The sequence below is a fragment of the Hemiscyllium ocellatum genome, chromosome 5, assembly GCF_020745735.1.
Source record: "Hemiscyllium ocellatum isolate sHemOce1 chromosome 5, sHemOce1.pat.X.cur, whole genome shotgun sequence".
Lineage (NCBI taxonomy): Eukaryota > Metazoa > Chordata > Chondrichthyes > Orectolobiformes > Hemiscylliidae > Hemiscyllium > Hemiscyllium ocellatum.
Genome location: NC_083405.1, coordinates 82,851,576 through 82,871,465, shown reverse-complemented (window position 1 = coordinate 82,871,465; position 19,890 = coordinate 82,851,576). Strand labels below are relative to the sequence as shown.

Here is a 19,890-nt window from a genome sequence, read left to right as displayed (position 1 = left end):
AATATGGATAATAATTGTGGAAAGTATTTACTGAACATCCATAGCTAAGCATCAACATCCAAACGTAATTACAGAAGAAACAGATCATTGGCCTATTTATGGCATTTACCATACAAGCACACAAATATTCCCTAATCAGAATTTTCACTCCTGAAGGTCTTAGGATTTATGCATATAACATGGGACTGGAGTCACTGATCTGCTTTGTTTTGAGACGTTCGTAATCCAGAGTTTTGGCATCAAAATCTTCATGGTTAATTTCCTGATCCAAGCCCACAAACTAAGATTTATTTAATGCATTCCTAACTCTTCAGGGATTCAAGGGTTGTTATCACAAAATCTGGCAAATCCACTGGCAGGATAGACATACCAACTTGTGTTCTCTCCCAGGCTAATGTCTTCAGTATTAAGGGATTACTCACATACAACGAGCTATGATGATGGACCACATTGTCTGCACAATTACTCTCCAAAACAAGTGCTGTACTCTGAGCTGTGCTAGTGGGAAGACAGCAAATTCCTTAAGGACACCTTGAAAGCCTCCCTAAGCAAATTCAACATCTCCATCAATCTATGGGAATTTCTTGCCCTAGAAAATATAAGAAGTATCCACAGAGGCATCGACCACTTGGAGTGTCAGTGAGTATGTGCAAGTAGCAGAAAGAGCGCGCAGAATGAAGAGAGTTCTACCTGTCTGCCTCGTCAAGTAGCAACTATTCCACCTGTGGCAGAGTCTGCAGCTCCAGGACTGTTCACCACATAACCCAACCCACTATCCCTTCTCCATCTCACCTGAGTGGAAGGGAGTCATCCTCAACCCTGTGGACTGCCAAAGAAAAGGATGATGATAAAGATCTCTCTCGGTGCTCTTAGTGATTTGGGAACCATGAGTCCTTTCTGAATGGATTAACTAACTAAAACTAATTGCTTCCTCTATTCTACTAATCTTAAATAGGTTACCACAGCCACTAAAGTAACAGAGGAATTTCATCCACATTATAAAATATGTGGCCCACGCTCTCTCAATATGATTTCAGAACCTTAGTCTTATATTGATAAAATCTTCAGCCTAATCTTGCAGGATGATGTAGCATACAATGTATTTGAACCTCGTAATTTTCACAAAGCTTTCAATCTCAGTCACACTGCAATGTGGAAATTGGAAAATGCCATCATCAGGTTTGATATATATTCTTCTAGGTGGTTGAAAGTGTCATTAGCAGATGTTGGCATTAGTCTGATCACCCACTAATCCACATCATATATTACATAGAGACTTAGGTATGAAGAGAAATTCATTGTATTAAAAAAAAGCACAAATCATCCAATTTAGACAAGAAATAAGCAATACATTTTTTTGTAGTACATATTTTCACTTCATAGTGCTTCATATCACTTTTGCATAATCACCACAGTTGTGCAGGTAAGCAGTGCACCACAATTAAATAATTTGATATATATATAGTGATTGAACAGGAAAATGCCCTTTCAAATAGCATGACTTTGAGAAGTGTTATGTGTTCTTTAAAAATCCACCGATTGGCCAAAATAGAATTGCCCCAAATTGTCCAAATAGCAGTACTTATCATCAGATTAGCAGTTTACTCTTAATTGAAACTGCTGCAATCAAGTTTTGCTTTTCTGGCTGGGACTCCTAAATCTGGTGTCTTCAGAGATGCAGAGTGATCTTCCGCCAATCATCTTTGCAGCACAGGATGGTGGTGTGATTATGGTTAGTTATGCACACTAATTGCTGTATGCTATTATATGTTAATTTACTAATACCAAAACGTTTTGGGATGTTTAAACATCTTTTTGGTGTTTTAGTGAATGAGTGTTGCTAAGGGGATAGGATAGCCTGGGTAAGAATGGCAGGTGTGAGGTGCGTAATTGAGTTCGGAGGGGTTGTTAGGTTAGGTGCTGATTGGGATAGGGGTGCATGTGTGATGTATGTAGGTGGTAGTCTTAATCAGATGGTAGTTGGGTGTGGGGAGCACCAGAGTGGCTTGGAAACAAAGTAGTTAGGCATTGGTGGAGGCTGGTGTCTGGAAGTAGTCAGAAAGCCTGATAGAATTTGGATAGGTGTGCAGGCATTAGTCTAGAATTTTTTTAAACTTGCATTTTCTAAATAAACATTCAGGTAAGTATGTTAGAATTGCCCAAAGTCTTCAACTCTAACTCAGAGTTGGGTACTTTTTCCTGAGAGTCCGTAGAGATAGGCCCATTGTCCATCAGAAGATTAAACTTTGCAGGCAACTCCCACAGAATCTCTGACTTTCAGACTGCCGAAAGATTTGGTCCATTATCTCATCCAAAGAATGTAAGTAATGATATGTAACTGCCTGCACTAAGTGTAATCTTTTGAAAGATTTATATTGCTAAGTTTCAGATGTGGTATCTACCTGAAAAATATATAAATTCAAAAAAATGTCTTCACAGGCTTTATCTCCTGAAAACATCACAGACTGGCGGCGTGAACTTCTCCAAGCTGTTCAAAATGTTTTTAATAAAGAACGAGATATTTTAATGGTTGCTCTTCGTGCACAAGCTTCATCATTGAATAGTATGGATGCAATGGCATTATTAAACTTGCTAAAAGAACAGGTATCTCTCCTCACTAAAAATACACCTTATTTTTCCTAATTGAAAATATAATTAGCTGATTTTCTTTGTTGTATGATTGGACATTGAGTGTAGGTTACTAAAGTACTCAATCTAAAGTATTTGTTACAAAATCGTTTACAAGATTTTTATTAACAGAGTTCTTACTTTATTCATAGTTTATTTTGTCATAGATTGGTAGAGAAAGAGGCCATTTGGTCCATCAGGTCTCACTGATCCTCCCAAAAACATCCCACTCAAACCCAGCCTCCACCCTATACCTATAACTTGACATTTACCATGACTAACCCACATAGTCTGCACTTAACTGGACACTATGGAGAAATTTGGCATGGTCAACCCACCTAACCTGTGCATTTTTGGACTGTGGGAAGAAACCAGAGCATCCTGAGGAAACAGACGCAGACACTGGGAGAACATGCAAATTCCACACAAACAGTTCTTGTGATCTTGTATGTCTTTCTCAAGTTAAAGCACCTTAGCGACATGAACAAAAATAATTCCATAACTAGTATTTGCATGGACCTGCACCAAGCATTAAGTTGTATATTAACACTTAATGACTGTGAGGTTTCATGGCAAAGTATGGCACAAGATGGAAAATTATTGTTAGGAAGTATATAGGGGAGTTTTTAAGGAACATTTTCAAACCCAATCCATCACAGATTTCCACAAGGAGATTTTAAGAAATGAATTAAGAGAAAAACGTGGAGAGGCAGAAAGATGTATTGCAAAAATTCGAGAGCTTTACAACCTACCCTTTCAAAGGTCACAAACCATAGCAATAGAAAGCAAAGTTATGCAAGAGGCCTGATTGTGGAGGAATGCAGAAATTTTAGAGAATTGTCAGTTTGAAGGACATGACAACAATGAGGAGAAATAAGTCTGTAGAGTTATTCCAACCTGAGCATGAGCTTTTCAAAATCAAGCTGTTGCCAGACCAGGAGTCAATTGGTCATCAAGCAATGTGTGATTAGTGAACATGATCTGATGTTAGGTAAGATATGAATGGCAGAGTTTTAAATGAACTAAAGTTTATTGAGGGTGGGAGGCTAGCTGTGAGAGCATTGGAAAAATGAATCTTGTGTTAACACAGATATAGATGATACTAGAATCTGTTCCTTTTCTATTTGCTACAGGAAGCACAGAGGAGTGCTGATATGGAGCATCTAATGACTGCAGATAGGAATAGTATGATGATGGAGATACGTGAATTGTGGTCATATCTGCAAAGGTCCCAACAGGGTGACAAGATGCCAATGACTGTGGAAGAACGAATTGCACAAAGAAGCGAAGGTGGTTTTAAGTTCATGATCATGCCTAATCCACATAATTGATTATATTTATACTTAAGTGACACTTTTAAGGCTTGAACTTGCCCTCAACCTGACGAGTAGGATGAGGATGGTGGCAGTTTGCTCGTAGTTTACATGCCTCTGCAGGCATTGTAATAGTGGCAGGGTTGGTGTCCAGCCACCTGCATGTCCTTGGGTAAATTGAAGCTCTTGGCTAATTAACAAATGGTCTCTGAAGAAGCCCTTCCCCTTGCTGTACTTGGCAAGACTACCAGGCTTGGAATTTGCTTATAATCAAAGAATTCCTAGTGTGGAAAGAAGCCCATTGAGTCTGCACTGACCGAAGAGCATCCCACCCAGACCCAACCCCCATCTCTACCCCATAACTCCACACTTACTATAGTTAATTCAGTGAGCCTATACATCTTTGGACTATGGGAGGAAACTGAAGCAGCGGACAGAAACCCAGCACAGACACTGGAAAAATGTGCAAACTCCATGCAGTCACGGAAGGCTAGAATCGAACTTGGGCCTCTGACACTGAGGCAGCAGGGCTGCCCTATTATGAAGGCAATCTTTGCAGCACATTGCCCTATTTGAGCATCCTATTAGCAACGCCCTGTCTGACTGAAGAAGCAAGAGTACCTAGGTTCTAGTTCATCCTCTTTCATGGTTGTTCATTGTAGACTTATAGCCGTGCCAAGTGTCCTGCCTGTTGGGGAAGGGTGAAAGAGGAAATTCTGCCCTTAGATAGTACTTTGCCTGATAACTGTAAAACTGTCTGTAGCTCCCCAACTTACCTCCCATTATACAGTCACTTAACCTGTAACTAACTTCTTGCTGCTTCCAAATTTGATGCAAATTTCACCAAATACACAAAAAGAGGCTGTCAAAAGTATGACTTTAAAACAAACTGATGTGTATCTCAAGCTATCTGTACTTATAGACTCAAACTTAATGCATCTCTTCATTTTTAGTGGAACTACTAGGAAGCAGTTTACAACAAAAGGAGACTCAATTTCTCATGTTACAGACGGAATTGAATACAGTAAAGGAAAAAGGAGCTGAACTCCAAGACCAACTGAATTTGGAGAAAATAATCATGGCAGAGATGAAAAATGAGCTTTCTCAAACTAAATTGGAGCTTGAAACGACACTTAAGACACAACATAAGCACTTGAAAGATTTAGAGATGCTAAGGTAATTTAGTACCTGGCTCAGTCAAGCAGTTTTTAAAAATACTCATCTTAGTTGTGATGCTAATACTCTTGATCTCCTGAGTCCTTTCAGCTAAAGTGAGTAATATATCTTTTATTCGTTTAGTAGTAGAGAACCTGAATATTGCTGAAACAAGACATTTTGTCAAACTTTTTCATCTTGCTGTTATCAGGGCATTTTGCAAGAATGCAAATTCAAAGGGAAACCAATTTTTATAGAAACACAAAGTAAAGCAGGAATAGGCCATTCAGATCTTCAACACTGCGCCACCATTCATATGATCATGGCTTATCATGCTACTCAGTACCCTGTTCCTGCTTTCTTGCCATACCCTTTGACCCCTTTACCCCTAAGAACTATATCTAACTCCTTTTGGAAGCATTCAATGTATTGGCCTCAAACACTTTCCATCACAGAGAATTCCACAGGCTCATCACTCTCTTGGTGAAGGAACTTCTCATCTCAATCCTAAATAGCGTACCTTGTATCCTTAGATTATGACCTCTGGTTCTGGACTCCCCAGGTATCGGGAACATTCTTCCTGTGTTTATCCTGTCTGCTCCTGTTAAAATGTAATAGGATTCAAGAGATCCCCCTTATTCTTCTAAACCCCAGTGAATATTATCCCGACTGATCCAATACGTCAGTCTTGTCATCCCATGGATCAGTCTAGAAAACCTTTGTTACATTCGCCCGGTAGCCAGACATGAAGACCTGCATGAGAGAAGAGTGCTGGTTAGTTGTCAAGTGGACTGTGATTGGGAGAGGTGTTGCCTTGGAGAATGCAATCAGTCTATTGCCAACCAATTAGCAATCTCCTGTCATGCAATGTAAATGCTGGTTTTACATTTGAATTTCTTGTGAAATGACCTAATGTGTGCAAGTCAAAAAGCTTAAAACAAATACCTTTTGCTTAGCAATTTTTGTTCTTAATTGCTAATTTATTGAGGGTGTTTTTTTTTCTATCAGAAGACATGATCTGATATCAACAAAGAAGCTCAAACATTAGCATTTTTACTGCTATTAAGTTTTTTAATACTTGGTAAATATAAAATGGCCAACCAAATTAACAATGAAGTTCCAATGATCATTTAATTTTTTTTAGAGTTGAGTTAACTGACAAGGCCGCTGAAGTAGACATGCTGAGTGATGTGTTGGCACGTGAACAGAAGAAAGCACGGGAACTACAGTGGGCATTGGAAAAAGAGCAGTGTAAGACAAGTAGAAAAGAAGAACAAGACCAAGAGGAATTGGAGGTTAGTATTCTTTTGTTGTCAATCAAATATGAATCAAAGAAGCAGGGCTTAACATTTTCTGACTGCCATCTCCTCTTGCCCCCCTCCCCAATCCCAGACTGATTTCATTGCTCTGTCAACAAAACATTAGTGTAATCCATAGCATGTTGTTAAGTACATTTTCTGATTTTTCTCAGATCTTCTAAATTCAGATCCTGTTCATGACCAACCTGGGTCAAAAATGAAATAAATTTATTTAAGGTTTGAGTTTAGTGGCCAAAATAATTTGGAAGGTTCAATCTTTTTTTAAAAAAGTATTAATGCTTAATTATCTTCATGATCTAGATAGCTGTTATGATTTTGTGTGCACTCTTAACTGCATCCTTGATGCATCTGTCTCATGAAAATTTATTCAGCCGCATAGAACAGAAATGCTTGAATGTTGAATTTAATTGTGGTTTACTTTGGTTTTACAGATGAACTTCAAATTAAAGGGTTGTATTATATTTAAACCTAAAATCAAATAACCTGATCACAATTAAGATTTTAGTTCATTAGTTAACTATTGCCACATACTTGTATAAGTAGAAATGGCTTATAAAATTACAGAGAAAACCCTAGTTTTGAAATGAAATGAGTTTTATGTTCGGGACAGTATTCTATCATTAGTGGAGATTTATATTATTTAGCAAGTTCAGTAAAATATAAAAAAAATTGCTCACCGATTATAAACTTGACTGATTTATTTGGCTTCAATGCACTGAGAACTTATTGCCGGGAGCAATGGTATCTCAGGGATATAGTGAGAGCCAAGTCTATGGCACAATCAGTTCAGCTGCCCAGAGTGAGAAGGGAAAAAAAGGGTTGAAGAGCACTAGTGATAGGGGATTCTATCATAAGAGAAACATATCAATGTTTCTAGGGTCACAGATGTAACATCCTTTTATGTTGCATTGCCTCCCTAATGTCAGGATCAAGGATGACAGAATGGCTGCAGGACATTCTGAAGGAGGGTAAACTGTCAGATGTTGATACGTATACAAAATATATATATAAGAGAAGGTTGAGATCCCTCAGGCAAATATAGGGAGCTGGAAAAGATGCTTCCACTGAAACATTCTAACACATTCAGAAAGAGGTGAATAAACTGGATGAAAGTGTGGCTGGAGAGATGGTGTTAGAAAGAAGGGTTTAGATTTCTGAGGAATTGTGTTGAACATGTTGAAGCTGGATGAGTTGTACCTAGCAGGGGCATTTGTTGGTATTGTGGGAGAGGGTTTAACTTAGAGGGGCTTGCGAAGGGGACTTGAGCAAGGAGAAGTAAACGGAAACAAAGATAGACTTGAAAGATAGAAATGTAGAATGCAGAAGTGGGGAACAGAGGAAACGAAGGCTAGCAATAAATAGGATTATAGTACAAAAAAGTGTGGGAAAAAAAGGTTAACCAAAGACAAATCCATAGATACTGCATGTAGATGCACAGAATCTTTGCAGTAGTGCAAATAGTTGTAAACAAGTAAAATATGATTACAGTTGTGAACAGGGTGACTGATGACTGCAGGTGACGAAGGCTAGAAACTGAACTGACAAGGTTATTTAATATTTAGAAAGAGCAGGGGAAAGGAGGTGGATGGTGTTGGTAAAGGATTCGGTTTATGCAACAGTGAGAAAGAATATTGGCTTAGAAAATCTACATGTAAAACCTGTCTGATTGAATGCAAGAAACAACAAGGGGAAAAAGCGAGAGTTGTTAAAAAGCCTCCAGTCAATATTGCTAAAGTGGGGATGGCATTAAACAGGAAATTGGAGACACAGATAACATTACAATTCTAGGTGATTTGCATCAGCATATAGTTAAAAATCACACAACACCAGGTTATAGTCCAACAGGTTTAATTGGAAGCACTCGCTTTTGGAGCACCGCTCCTTCATCAGGTGGTTGTGGAGTATGCAATTGTAAGACACAGAATTTATGACAGAAGTTTACAGTGTGATGTAACTGAAATTATACATTGAAAAATACCTTGATTGTTTGTTAAGTGTTTGATCTGTTAGAATGACCATGTTAGCTTCACTTCTTTCATATGTAAATCACAAAACCTTTTCTAAAAGTTACATTCTCAGGTTAACCATAACAATTGTTGTCAGCAGTACAAATTCACCCTACAAATGTATATGTGTGTGTGTGTCTGTCTGTCTGTCTGTGGGGGGGGGGGGGGAGGGGGGGTGCTGAGCGTGAGAGAGAGAGTGTATATGTGAGTGTAAATTTCTAAGTCTGTGAGAGGGGGCATGTATGAGTGTGTGTGTGTATGTGGGAGAGAGTGTATGTGAGTGTAAAGTGGTCTAAGTCTATGAGAGGATGCATGTGTGTGTATACGTTTGTCATTGTGTATGTGTGTATAGGAATGTCTTTGAAGGGCTGATGAAGGGCTTTTGCCCGAAACGTCTATTTTACTGCTCCTCGGATGCTGCCTGAACTGCTGTGCTTTTCCAGCACCACAGTGCTGGAAACTTTGTACACTCCAGTCCAACACTGGCATCTCTAAATCACATCTACATATAGGCTGGGTAAACCACATTAGCAATAATACGGTGACAGGTAAATTCCTGGATTGTGTACAAGATGGTGTTTTAGACTAGTATGTTGAGGAATCAACTAGGGAACAGGTCAGCCTAGAATTGGTATAGTGCAGTACAGAGGGTTTAATGAATAATCTTTTTGGTCCTTAAGTGAAGAGTAACCATAACTTGAAAGAATTCTTCATTGAGACGGGGAATGAAGTAGGCCAATCTATAGCTGGGGTCCTAATCCTAAATAAATGAAAACAGAAAAGTATCAAGGGTAAATTGGCTATAATAGATTGGGTAACATCACGAAAAGGCATGACTAGATAAGCAGTGGTTACTATTAAAGGAATGAATTCATGAGTTCCAACAGTTACAGATTAAGGATTATATTAGATCCAAAAAGGAGTCATATAAAGTTGCTAGAAAAATGAGCAAGTCTGGGGATTGGGAGTACTTTGGAATTCAGCAAAAGAGGATTGATCAATTAAGAAGGGAAAGATATAGTAAGAAAATAAACCAGCATGAAATGTAAAAGTAGTCCGTAAAAGCTTTCATACATTATGTAAAAAGAGAAAGTTTAGTGAAAACAAATATATGCTCCTTGCAATTAGCAATGAAGGAATTGATATGGAGAACACAGAAATGGCAGAGCACTTATACAATAATTTATTTCTGTCTTCATAGGAGAAGACACAAATAATTGTCCAGAAATGCTAGGGTGCCAAGACTCTAATGAGAAGAAGGAATTAGAGGAAATCCATATCAATTTTTTAAAAATCCTTGAGAAATTAATGGGACTGAAAGCTGGTCAAGCTACAAGGCCTGATAATATACATTACAGGGTGTCAAAAGAGGTGTTACAGAAATAGTGAATGTGTTTGGTTGTCATCTACCAAAATTCTATAAATTCTAAAATATTTCTTGCAGATTGCAGTGTGGCAAATGTAACCCCACTATTTAAAAAGGGGCAAGGGAGAAAGCACGGAATTACCAACTGGTTAGGTTAACATATAAAGGAAAATGCTACAGTCTTTTATAAAGGATGTAATAACAGAGCACTCAGAAAATATCAATGGGATTGGACAAAGTTAATATGTATTTATGAAAGCAAATAACAAACAATACAGATAAAAAGGAACTAGTAAATGTAATTTGATTTCGAAAAGACATTTGACAAGAAACCGCACAAAAGGTAACTTAACAAAATAAGAGTCTGTGATGTTAGTGGTAGTACCTTAGCATGGCTAGTTGATTGGCTTACTAATAGACTACAGAGTTGGGATAAAGCGAGCATAATCAGGATGTCACCCTGTTACTAGTGGAGTGTCACAGTGATCATTGCTGGAATTGTAGTTATTTATAGTATTAATTAATGACTTAAATTAGGGAGGTTTGCAGATGAGAGCCTACAGAGGGATATAAATAGATTGTGATTAGGCAAAATTTGACATGTGGGAAACTGAGGTTTGACAGGAAGAATAAAACAGTTGAATATTATTTAAGTGTAGAAAGCTGCAGCAAAGAGAGATTAAGAATGTTTGTGCATGAATCACAAAAAGCTAGCATGCAAGTTCAACAGACAATAGGAAAGAGTGTGGTGCTGGAAAAGCGCAGCAGGTCAGGCAGCATCCGACCTAGTTTCCCACCTATCTGTTCCACCCTCCCCACTGATCTATCATAATCACCCCGCATCTGCATCCACTTATCACCCTCCCAGCTGCTTTTCCAGTCCTACCCCCACCCTTTTATTTATCTCTCAGTACCCCACCACCCCCCTGAATGTTTCCTGATGAAGGCTTATGCCCGAAACATCAACTCTCCTGCTTCTTGGATGCTGTCTGACCTGTGCTTTTCCAGCGCCACAATTTTGCAACTCTGCCTCTCCAGCATCTGTAATCCTCACTTTCTCCTAGATAATAGGAAAGACAAATGGATTACTGGTGTTTATTTTCAAAGGGAATGAAGTATAAAAATAGAGAGGTATTTTTAAAGCTATTAAGGCAATTGCTAGACTATAGCTGGAATACTATGAGCACTTTTTCATCCACTTATCTAAGGAAAGATATACTACATTGGAGGCAGTCCAGAGAAGTTGCTTTGATTGATTCTGGCTTTGGAGGAATTTTCTTATGGGGAGAGGTTGAGAGATTGGGCATATACTCACTGGAGTTTAGAAGAATGAGAGGAGACCTAATTGAAATTTATAACATTCTTAGATGGCTTGACAGTATAGATGTGGAGAGGATATTACCCTTGTGGGAAAGTCTAGGACTAGAGAATATAATCTCAGAGATTCCCCATTTAAGATACAGATAAGGAGTTTTTTTTATTCTGAGGGTAGTGAATCAGTGGCATTCTTTACAGCAGAGGACCGCTGAGCCTGGTCATTAGATAAATTTAATACTGAAATAGATAGTTAATCAGTGAGGGAATCAAAGTGTATATGGATAAGGCGGTAAAATGAAGATAAGGACTATCAGATCAGTGATTATCTAGTTCAATGGAGAGCAGATTTGGTGGGCTAAATGGTCTTATTCTATTTCAAAGTTTTAAACTGTCATAAAATACACATTATGTTTGAGAAACTTACTTGAGCTTTGGCAAGGTAACTAATAGAATAGTTAAAGGGAAACTAGTGAATGGTGGTTAGATTCTCTACAGTATGGGAACAGGCCCTTCGGCCCAACAAGTCCACACCAACCCTCCAAAGAGTAACCCACCCAGACCCATTCCCCTCACCCCTATATTTACCCCTGACTAATGCACCTATCACTATGGGCAATTTAGCATGGCCAATTCACCTGACCTGCACATCTTTGGATTGTGAGAGGAAACCGGAGCACACGGAGGAAATCCATGCAGACACGGGGAGAATGTGCAATGTATTTGGATTTTCAGGAAGCTTTGATGAAGTCCCATATAATAGGTTAGCGTGCAAAATTAAAGCACATTCGGATTAAAGAACGATAAACTGGCATAGATTCAGAATTATTCCGTAGACATTATCAGAGGAGGAACAGATTTTATTTTCCAGAGTGAAAAGCAGTAGCTAATGGGGTGCAATAGAGATCAGTAATTGAGTATAGGAATGTTTGGGAAATGAGAGAATGAAATGTAGCATTTCCAAGTTGCTGACAGCACAAAATTATTGGGTGGTAAAAAGGATATACGGGTATGGAGGTTTCAAGGCAATTTAGATGTGTTGTGAGAGTGGGCAAATGCATGACATGTGGAAAAAACTTGGATAAGTGTGAGTTAAGAGTTTGGCAGACAAAAGTTTATTGTTTAAATGGTGATAGGTTGGGAATTGTCAATAATACAAAAGGGACCAAGATGTCATTGTATACTAGTCACTGAAAGCAAGTGTGCAGCAAAACAGTTCAGTGGCAAATAGTAAACAGGTTTACTTTATGAAAATTTGATTATAGGAGCAATTGTACTTGCTGTGGCTATACTGGACATTGGTGAGATGACACCTGGAGTATCGTATTCAGTTTTGTCTTCTTTCCTAAGAAAGTATATTCTTGCTATGGAGGGAATGCAACCAACATTCCTGGGATGGCAGTTTTTATACAAGGAGTGATTAGGTTAGCAGGGCTTATATTTTCAATAGATTTTGGAAGAAAAAGAGAGAGGATCTCATTTAAAGAAACATGGAATCCCTATACTGTGGTAGCAAGTCATTCAGCCCATTGAGTCTGTACTGACCCTTCGAGGAGCATCCCACTTAGACCCATTTCCCTACCCTATCCCTATAACCCTGCGTTTCCCATGCTACTTCACCTAGCCTGCACATCCCTTGACACTATGAGAAATTTATCATGGCTAGTCCATCTAACCTGCATGTCTTTGTACTGTGGGAGGAAACCGGAGCACCTGGAGAAAACCCATGTAGATATGGGGAAAATGTGCAGATAATTGACCAAGGTGGGAATCGAACCCAGGTCTCTGGTGCTGTGAGACAGTAATGCTAACCACCGAGTCACTGTGCCACCCATTTGTGAAATTCTGATAAGGCTGGACAAATTAGATGTAATGATATTTCCCCCTTCTCGTTGGTCTTGAGAAAGGGGTCACAGTCTCAGGATATGTGGTAGCCATTTAATACTGAAATAGAGAGGCATGTCTTCACTCAGGTAGTGGTGAACCCATGGAATTCTTTAACACATATGACTATGGAGGGCAAGGCACTGGCCATATTTAAGAAAAAAAACATTTTAAGACACTATAGGCATTAAAGGGTATGGGGAGAGAATGAGAGTATAGCATTGATATAGATGAACATCAGTGATCGTTGAATGGCAAACACGCTCGATGGGCTGAATGACCTACTCCTTTTTTCTGTTTCTACGGAAGATCTGCATGATAAAATAGTCACAAATATTCCAGTAATTATAAAACTAAACATATTTGAAGCAAATTTTATTAGCAATATTAGAAAAACATGTTCTTATCTAATTTCAGGACCTGAAATTTGCACTTGAGGATCAAAAGAAAAGATATTTGCACTTGGAATGTACTTTGGAAAATGAAAGGGTGACAATAAATGACCTTAGACAGAATCTAGATTCTGAGAAAGCCCTACATGAAACTGACTTATCCCATGAGAAAAATCGCGTCAGTGAGCTCCAAGTTGCCTTGGATGCTGAAAAAATAAAATCTTGCGAATTAAGCAGTGCACTAGAACGAGAACGGCGCATCTTGAAGCTGTTTCCACAGGCAAAGGAGAAGCAGGAAGGAATGGTGAAGACATCTGAAATGTTAATAGGGGAGCTGCAAAGACAACTAGAAGATCAACATAATCGTATAGTAGAGTTGGTGAGTGAGATGGAAAGGTACAAACTTGAGTCAGTTCAGTTGAGGCAACACCTTGAGGAACAGCAACAGATTCATAGGAAGTCCCTGTTAAAGGAGCAAGAATCGCATAAACAGATCCTGGAAAAAGTAGATTCCTTGCAGCTACAAGCAAAAGAACTCATGGACCAGTTGGAAAAAGAAAAACATGAAGTTTTAAAGTTGCAAAGAGAGAAAGAAAAATTGAAAGAAACTGTTCAGGCATTACAGGAAATGAAACAAGTGAGAACTGAAGGAGAGGCAGAAAATCAATTGGACACAGATGTGGCTGTCACTGAAAAGATCCCTCAAGCAAAGGTACATGGTGTAAAATTGACTAATACCTCATTTCAACAACTTGTCACAACTACAGCCAAAAGTTTACATTTATATAGTACTTATTATGTGTGTAGATATTCTCTATAGTTTGGGGTAAAATGTCAAAGATAGGAAATAAAGTATAAAATGTGAAACTAAAAATTATAAATGAGAGAGATATCTGTTGAAATGTTAGAATTGTAAATGGATAGCCAGTTGTGTACCCAAAAAGTTGTAGTCATTTTATGCATATCAAAATGCTCCACTAAATCTGATTTGGAACATAAGTGGAGAGATTATGAGTATGGTATCGAATCTAAACTTGACTTTTATTTTCTAATGCATTCACTTGTGCAACATTACAATGACAAAATCAAATATTGGGTTGCAATCATAATCATGACACTTTCTTTTTTGAGCAATTACCGTCAAAAGTAACGTAGTCATCCTCAGAGTTTCACTTTTTCGCACAAATGAAGAACATTTGCCTTGTAACTTGGCTGATCTAGGCTTTTCCAGCAACACATTTTTAAGCTCTGATCTCCAGCATCTGCAGTCCTCACTTTCTCCCTTGATCTAGGCTAGTCTAGAAGAAATAAAATCTAACTATTTTGTATATTTCAAAATAACATGAAATTTAGCAGCATAAAACAGATGGAGAGAGAAACAAAGTTAACATTTGATTCAAATATGACTGAATAAGTCATTTTCAAATTGACTAATTAACCCTGTTTTTCTTTACACAAATGCTGCCAATACTGCTGAGCATTTTCTAGCACTTTGTGTTTATTTTAAATGTCACGCATCTGCAGTATTTTATTTTTAATAAAATAAACTAACCAGAGCTAAATTTATGCTAAATTCTAATAGTTTAGCCAACAAGATCTTGTTAACAAAATTTACGATAAGCTTTTGATCAGTTGTCCACAAATGAAAAAAAAGTCGTCAACAATCATATGCCAAATCCCTCATTTTGCATTCTCAATACCAGTTTTTAGTCAAGCTCAGGCAGGTCTGACAGCATCTGTAGACAGAAACTCTCAGTAAATGTTTCAAGTCCAGTGGCCCTTCATTAGAACTGTACTCATCCCGACTTGAAGCGTCTCTTCACGGCTGCTACAGAACCTGCTGAGTTTCTCCAGCATATTGTGCTTGTATTTCAGAATTCCAGCATCCACAGTTCTTTGTTTTCATACCAGTTTCTCTTGTAGCGTGCAGCTCAGCGCTAGAGCAGTTCAACAGGTTTCACAAGTTTTTCCAAGTGTACTCCCAATCTATTAATATATTATATTTTAAAGCAGTTTGCTTTTCTCATGCTTAAAGGAAATATAGTAGAACCTCAATTATCCGAGTGAAACAGGTAGGGAGTATTTTGTTCAGATAATTGATCGTTCAGATAATCGATCTGATCGTAAACAAGCGATAATTTGTGAGTGCTGGTTATCTGAAAATTTCTCTGTCATCTAGCAATGCATGCCATAATACCGTTTAACCGATAACTGTTCTATCGTAATTTGAGAGCCAGTTATCGAACATTTCTCGGTTATCCAGCAATATGCTCCATAATGCTGTTTAACTGATCACTGAATGCTGAGTTGCCTAATGCTGTTTAAACAGGACCTTGAGATCTTATTCGGAAAATCTGAAATTCGGATAATTGATGTTTGGATAATCAAGGTTGTACTGTATTGTTGTTCACTTCAACATGAGTCACTTCTTAGAAAACTGTTTCTGCCATGTGGTATCAAGCAAAAATATACTGGAGCACAGTTTTCTGTTTCTATAATATGAAAGAGCAAACAAGGAAGGCCTCTTCATACAAACCTAATAAAATACAAAGCGACATAGGAATGTAGAGACTTGAATGTGACCACAATGATTTAGCTGACACGTATCAAAATTCAGAAAAATACAGTATCACCAGTAGTTTGTTTTAAAGCCATTCTTTTTGTCGAATATCTATTTTACTACACACTTTACGTATGTTTTCCTTCTTCTGTGTTTTCAGAGTTTGAATCCTTGGTCACAGGCCCCACTCTGGCGTCCATTACTATGTCAAATAGTTTATTGGGTTGAACGTATCTTTGCTTTTTAAAACCATGAATAAGTGCCAAAATGTATATTCAACCAACTGAGAATCCCTAAATTCTGCTTAGTGATGTTACTTTAGAAGCATTGTAATAGTATTATGTTCTTAACGCATACAAATTTAACCATAAAGGCATTGTGTTTCAGTTTTATAAAAACTTAATAATATAAAAGACTGAAATTTGTTTGAAATGGTATTGCTGAAATTAAAGTCTTTGATATATTTTCAAAACATATTAAATAGTGTTTAGCACGTGGGACGTCAACATTGAATTAATTATTCAGTTATATATATATGTGCCAATGACCACAAGGTGGTATTAGACTCCTTTGTCTTTAATGTGGTATATGGTACTCAAAATTCAATACAACTTGTTTTCCATTTATCCACAAATCTAACTTAACCATTAGTTTTGTATTCTAAGAGGGATACAGTGAGGTCATGGTTGAAGTGTAGCTTAACTCCGTTACTTGCTTTTGGCGCATATCCTGTAATACATTTACTGAACAAAAATTGATCAATCTCAAATTTAAATTAACAACCTATCCAGCATCAACTGCCATTTGTGAAATAGAGTTTCGAACATCTATTGCTTTTTGTGTGCAAAATATCTTTCCTGAAAGCACTTCCAGCATTTATCTAACAGTTGAGAGATCACAACAGCTACACTGCATCAACATGCATCACACGATAGTTTAATCTTTTTGGACACCACAATACATAAGCATTTCCCACCTTTGCATTTATTTTAATGCAGCTTGAGTGTTTTGTCATACTCCTTTATCAAAAACTATAGAACACCCTTTTTCAAAAAGTTTGTTTAATGGCCAAAAAGGGGGCCAAATTTGGTATGAATTTCTTGAAATAATTCACCACTACCAAAAATAGTTCTAATGGAGTATAGAGGGTGTGGAGCATTTCTTAGTGCTTTGAACAATTCTCTGGGTAGGGTGTAACCTATCTTTGGCTACTATGAGATCCAACTACACTACAGAATTTTGAAACATTTCCCTTTAACTGCTTTTACTTGATCTTCATGCTTTTCTAAATATTTGTATACCTTTTTCAGCTTCTCATCATGGGTCTGCCTATTTGGATCTCAAGCAAATCTGTCATTCAAGTAACATAATCCCTGAATTCCTTGCAACATTTAGTTCACCAACTCAAACTTTCTGAGGACTCAGAAACACTGGAAACTGAAGTAGACCTATGTGACTGTTAATTATGAAATATGACTTTAACTCATTGTCAATTTTATTTGTGGAAAGGGAAATATCAGATCTAACTTTGAAGAAACCTGATCTCTGAACAACACAATGAACAGATTTTTGACATTTGGCAAATTATTGAGAGTTACTTTTATAATCTCCACATCGTGTCAAACAGCCATTTGCCTTTGGCCCGACCATATGGGTGCAGCCCAAGTACCCTTTGCCCTTGAATCAGGTGATCAGTTCTATTGAAACAGCTGAGGATCCTTGACAATCACTCTTGCATTGTGTTTTTCATTTCTATGTGAAAAATCATATTCGAGAGTAATTTCACTGTTTTTAATCAGTTCCTTCTGAGTGGGACTAGTTACTGACATTTCGTTATGACAGTTGGTAATTTTGCCCATTGCTCTTTGTAGAAATTTTATATCCTCTACAACTCCTTAATTTTAGATGTGATTTCTCAACTGATGCTAATTTGTTTTTTGATGGTACAGCTATTCAGTGTCATGCTGAAATTCCATATCAAACTCCCTGTCCAATAAAACTCCATTCAGTACTACTTGGATGATAATTGGACTGTGAACTTGCATTTAATGTTTTTGTGCTTTTTATTGAAAAGATCGCATTAACAGTCAATGATCTGCTACTATTTGTCAATGTTCACTTGTATCATGTCCTCCTTGTCAGTATTTTGTCTAACCTCTGATATGACAATCAAATCAAATCCAATCAATCCCTTGGCAAGATGGCCCTTTTTGCAACAGTAGCATTCTGACTGCAGAAATGGACAATTCACAGCCCCACAAAGGTATAACATGGTGACAAGACTATACAATTGCCTTGATTGGGACTTTTGGCATAATCTAATGAAGCTTATTTACTTCAGTAGTGACTGACAATTGACTATTCTTGTGTTGTATTCTACCTTATTGATGAAAACTGCTATTTGGCAAGGTCAGGAACTTAATACATCTGCCCTCGCTTTTAAAATGCACACAACTCTGAACCGTAACACACTCTTTCTTGAAATTTTCCTTAATTTTCAAAGCCACAATAAACTCTGCAATGCCCTCACTGGACAATTGATCCCGTCTTCCAAACTGATAACTTGCAGTAATCTCCAGTGACTTGGCACTATAATGCTGCTCAAGCTGGTCCAAAATGTCTGACAGTGACATGTCTTTTAAGTTAGCTGGGGCAAGCAAATCTTTGAATTTTCCCTACTTGTTACCCCATAGTTTGATTATCAGGGCTATCCAGGATATTATTAGCAGTGAAAGACCTCTTCAGCCACTGTTCATATGCACCAAAACATTCATGATCATATTCTATTAATACCTGTTAATGCAACTATCTTTGAAAGGCAACCTATCCATGTGTACCAACAGCTTTTCCACCAGGACCAGATTTTGAAATCTATTTCTCAGAAAAATGAAACTTAAATTCCTCTCTTGGCTTGCTCTTGGAAGATTAACCAATTTATTTTTTTAAGCTAGGGATTACTCATTCTTACCTTGTTGCCAAAGGTGATACCTTTTTGAGATAGATCAAAAGAATGTGTAGTACATGGTTGATGAACACCAAACAAAAACACAAATTATTCTGGTATATACGTAAATATAAATGGTCATGAGAGTGGACTGTTAGTTTATTTTTCATACACATTGTTAACCTGATTTTTGTTTCCCTGCAGTTGCAGAATACTTGCAACATTGGGCTTTCAACTGATAGAACAAGAAACTGGATTATGCACCAAAAGTTGGCAGCAACAGAGAATGGAAAGGATGCCTCAGTTTATAGCGAGCAATGGTATACTGAATCAGTGAATGGTACTGAAATTGATGGAGGAGGCAGCGCACCTGGAGAAAATATTAACATGGAATGCATCAGACAGAAGATGCAGCTGATTATTTCCAAACTTAGAATGTTGGCCAACAAAGTTACTACTAGGTATAAAGAGTGTTGAAATGAATAATGGGGATTCAAAAATGTTAATGTATTGTGACTGAAACTCCTACATACATGAATGTTGTCTTTTGTATGTCATTAGATTGTATGTCTGCATCTCACCATAGAGAACTAGGAACTTAATTCCTTTATTTAAATAGGTTTGCACCTAGGCAGTCTTTGCTCTCTTCCATGTGACTGGTGGAGATGGAGCCCTTTCCCCTGCACTAGTCACCATTATTTCTATCTCTCCTACTTGTTATATTACATTCTTTCAGTCATGCCTGACGTGTGCTACCCTCTGCCCTTCAGTCTCTGAGCCAGAAAATAGCCAATGTCTATCTCATTGGCTAATAGACAGGCAACAGAATGTCAGAAAATTAGTGAGGTTCCCCTGTTACATTCCGCAGTTGTGTGATTTCTTTATCTTCTCATCTGTACTCAGCAAACCTCTAATCATGCTCTCAGTTCCCTCCCTGTAAACATTTATGCAAAATAATCAAAGCTCACATGGGTCAGCTTTATTTGCTACAGGGAAACGTTCACTCTGA

General features: G+C 37.8%; 1 protein-coding gene across 5 annotated transcripts in view; it reads left to right on the top strand.

The window, feature by feature from the left end:
- akap9 (A kinase (PRKA) anchor protein 9) overlaps nucleotides 1–19,890 on the top strand; it is a 242,384-nt gene that overhangs the window by 203,255 nt on the left and 19,239 nt on the right. For all 5 annotated transcript variants that reach the window (XM_060824926.1, XM_060824923.1, XM_060824925.1 and 2 more), the window contains 6 exons: nucleotides 2,440–2,604; nucleotides 3,762–3,918; nucleotides 4,895–5,117; nucleotides 6,241–6,391; nucleotides 13,403–14,089; nucleotides 19,086–19,342. In XM_060824926.1, coding sequence (XP_060680909.1) covers nucleotides 2,440–2,604; nucleotides 3,762–3,918; nucleotides 4,895–5,117; nucleotides 6,241–6,391; nucleotides 13,403–14,089; nucleotides 19,086–19,342 — 1,640 coding nt within the window. The remainder of the gene's footprint in view (nucleotides 1–2,439; nucleotides 2,605–3,761; nucleotides 3,919–4,894; nucleotides 5,118–6,240; nucleotides 6,392–13,402; nucleotides 14,090–19,085; nucleotides 19,343–19,890) is intronic.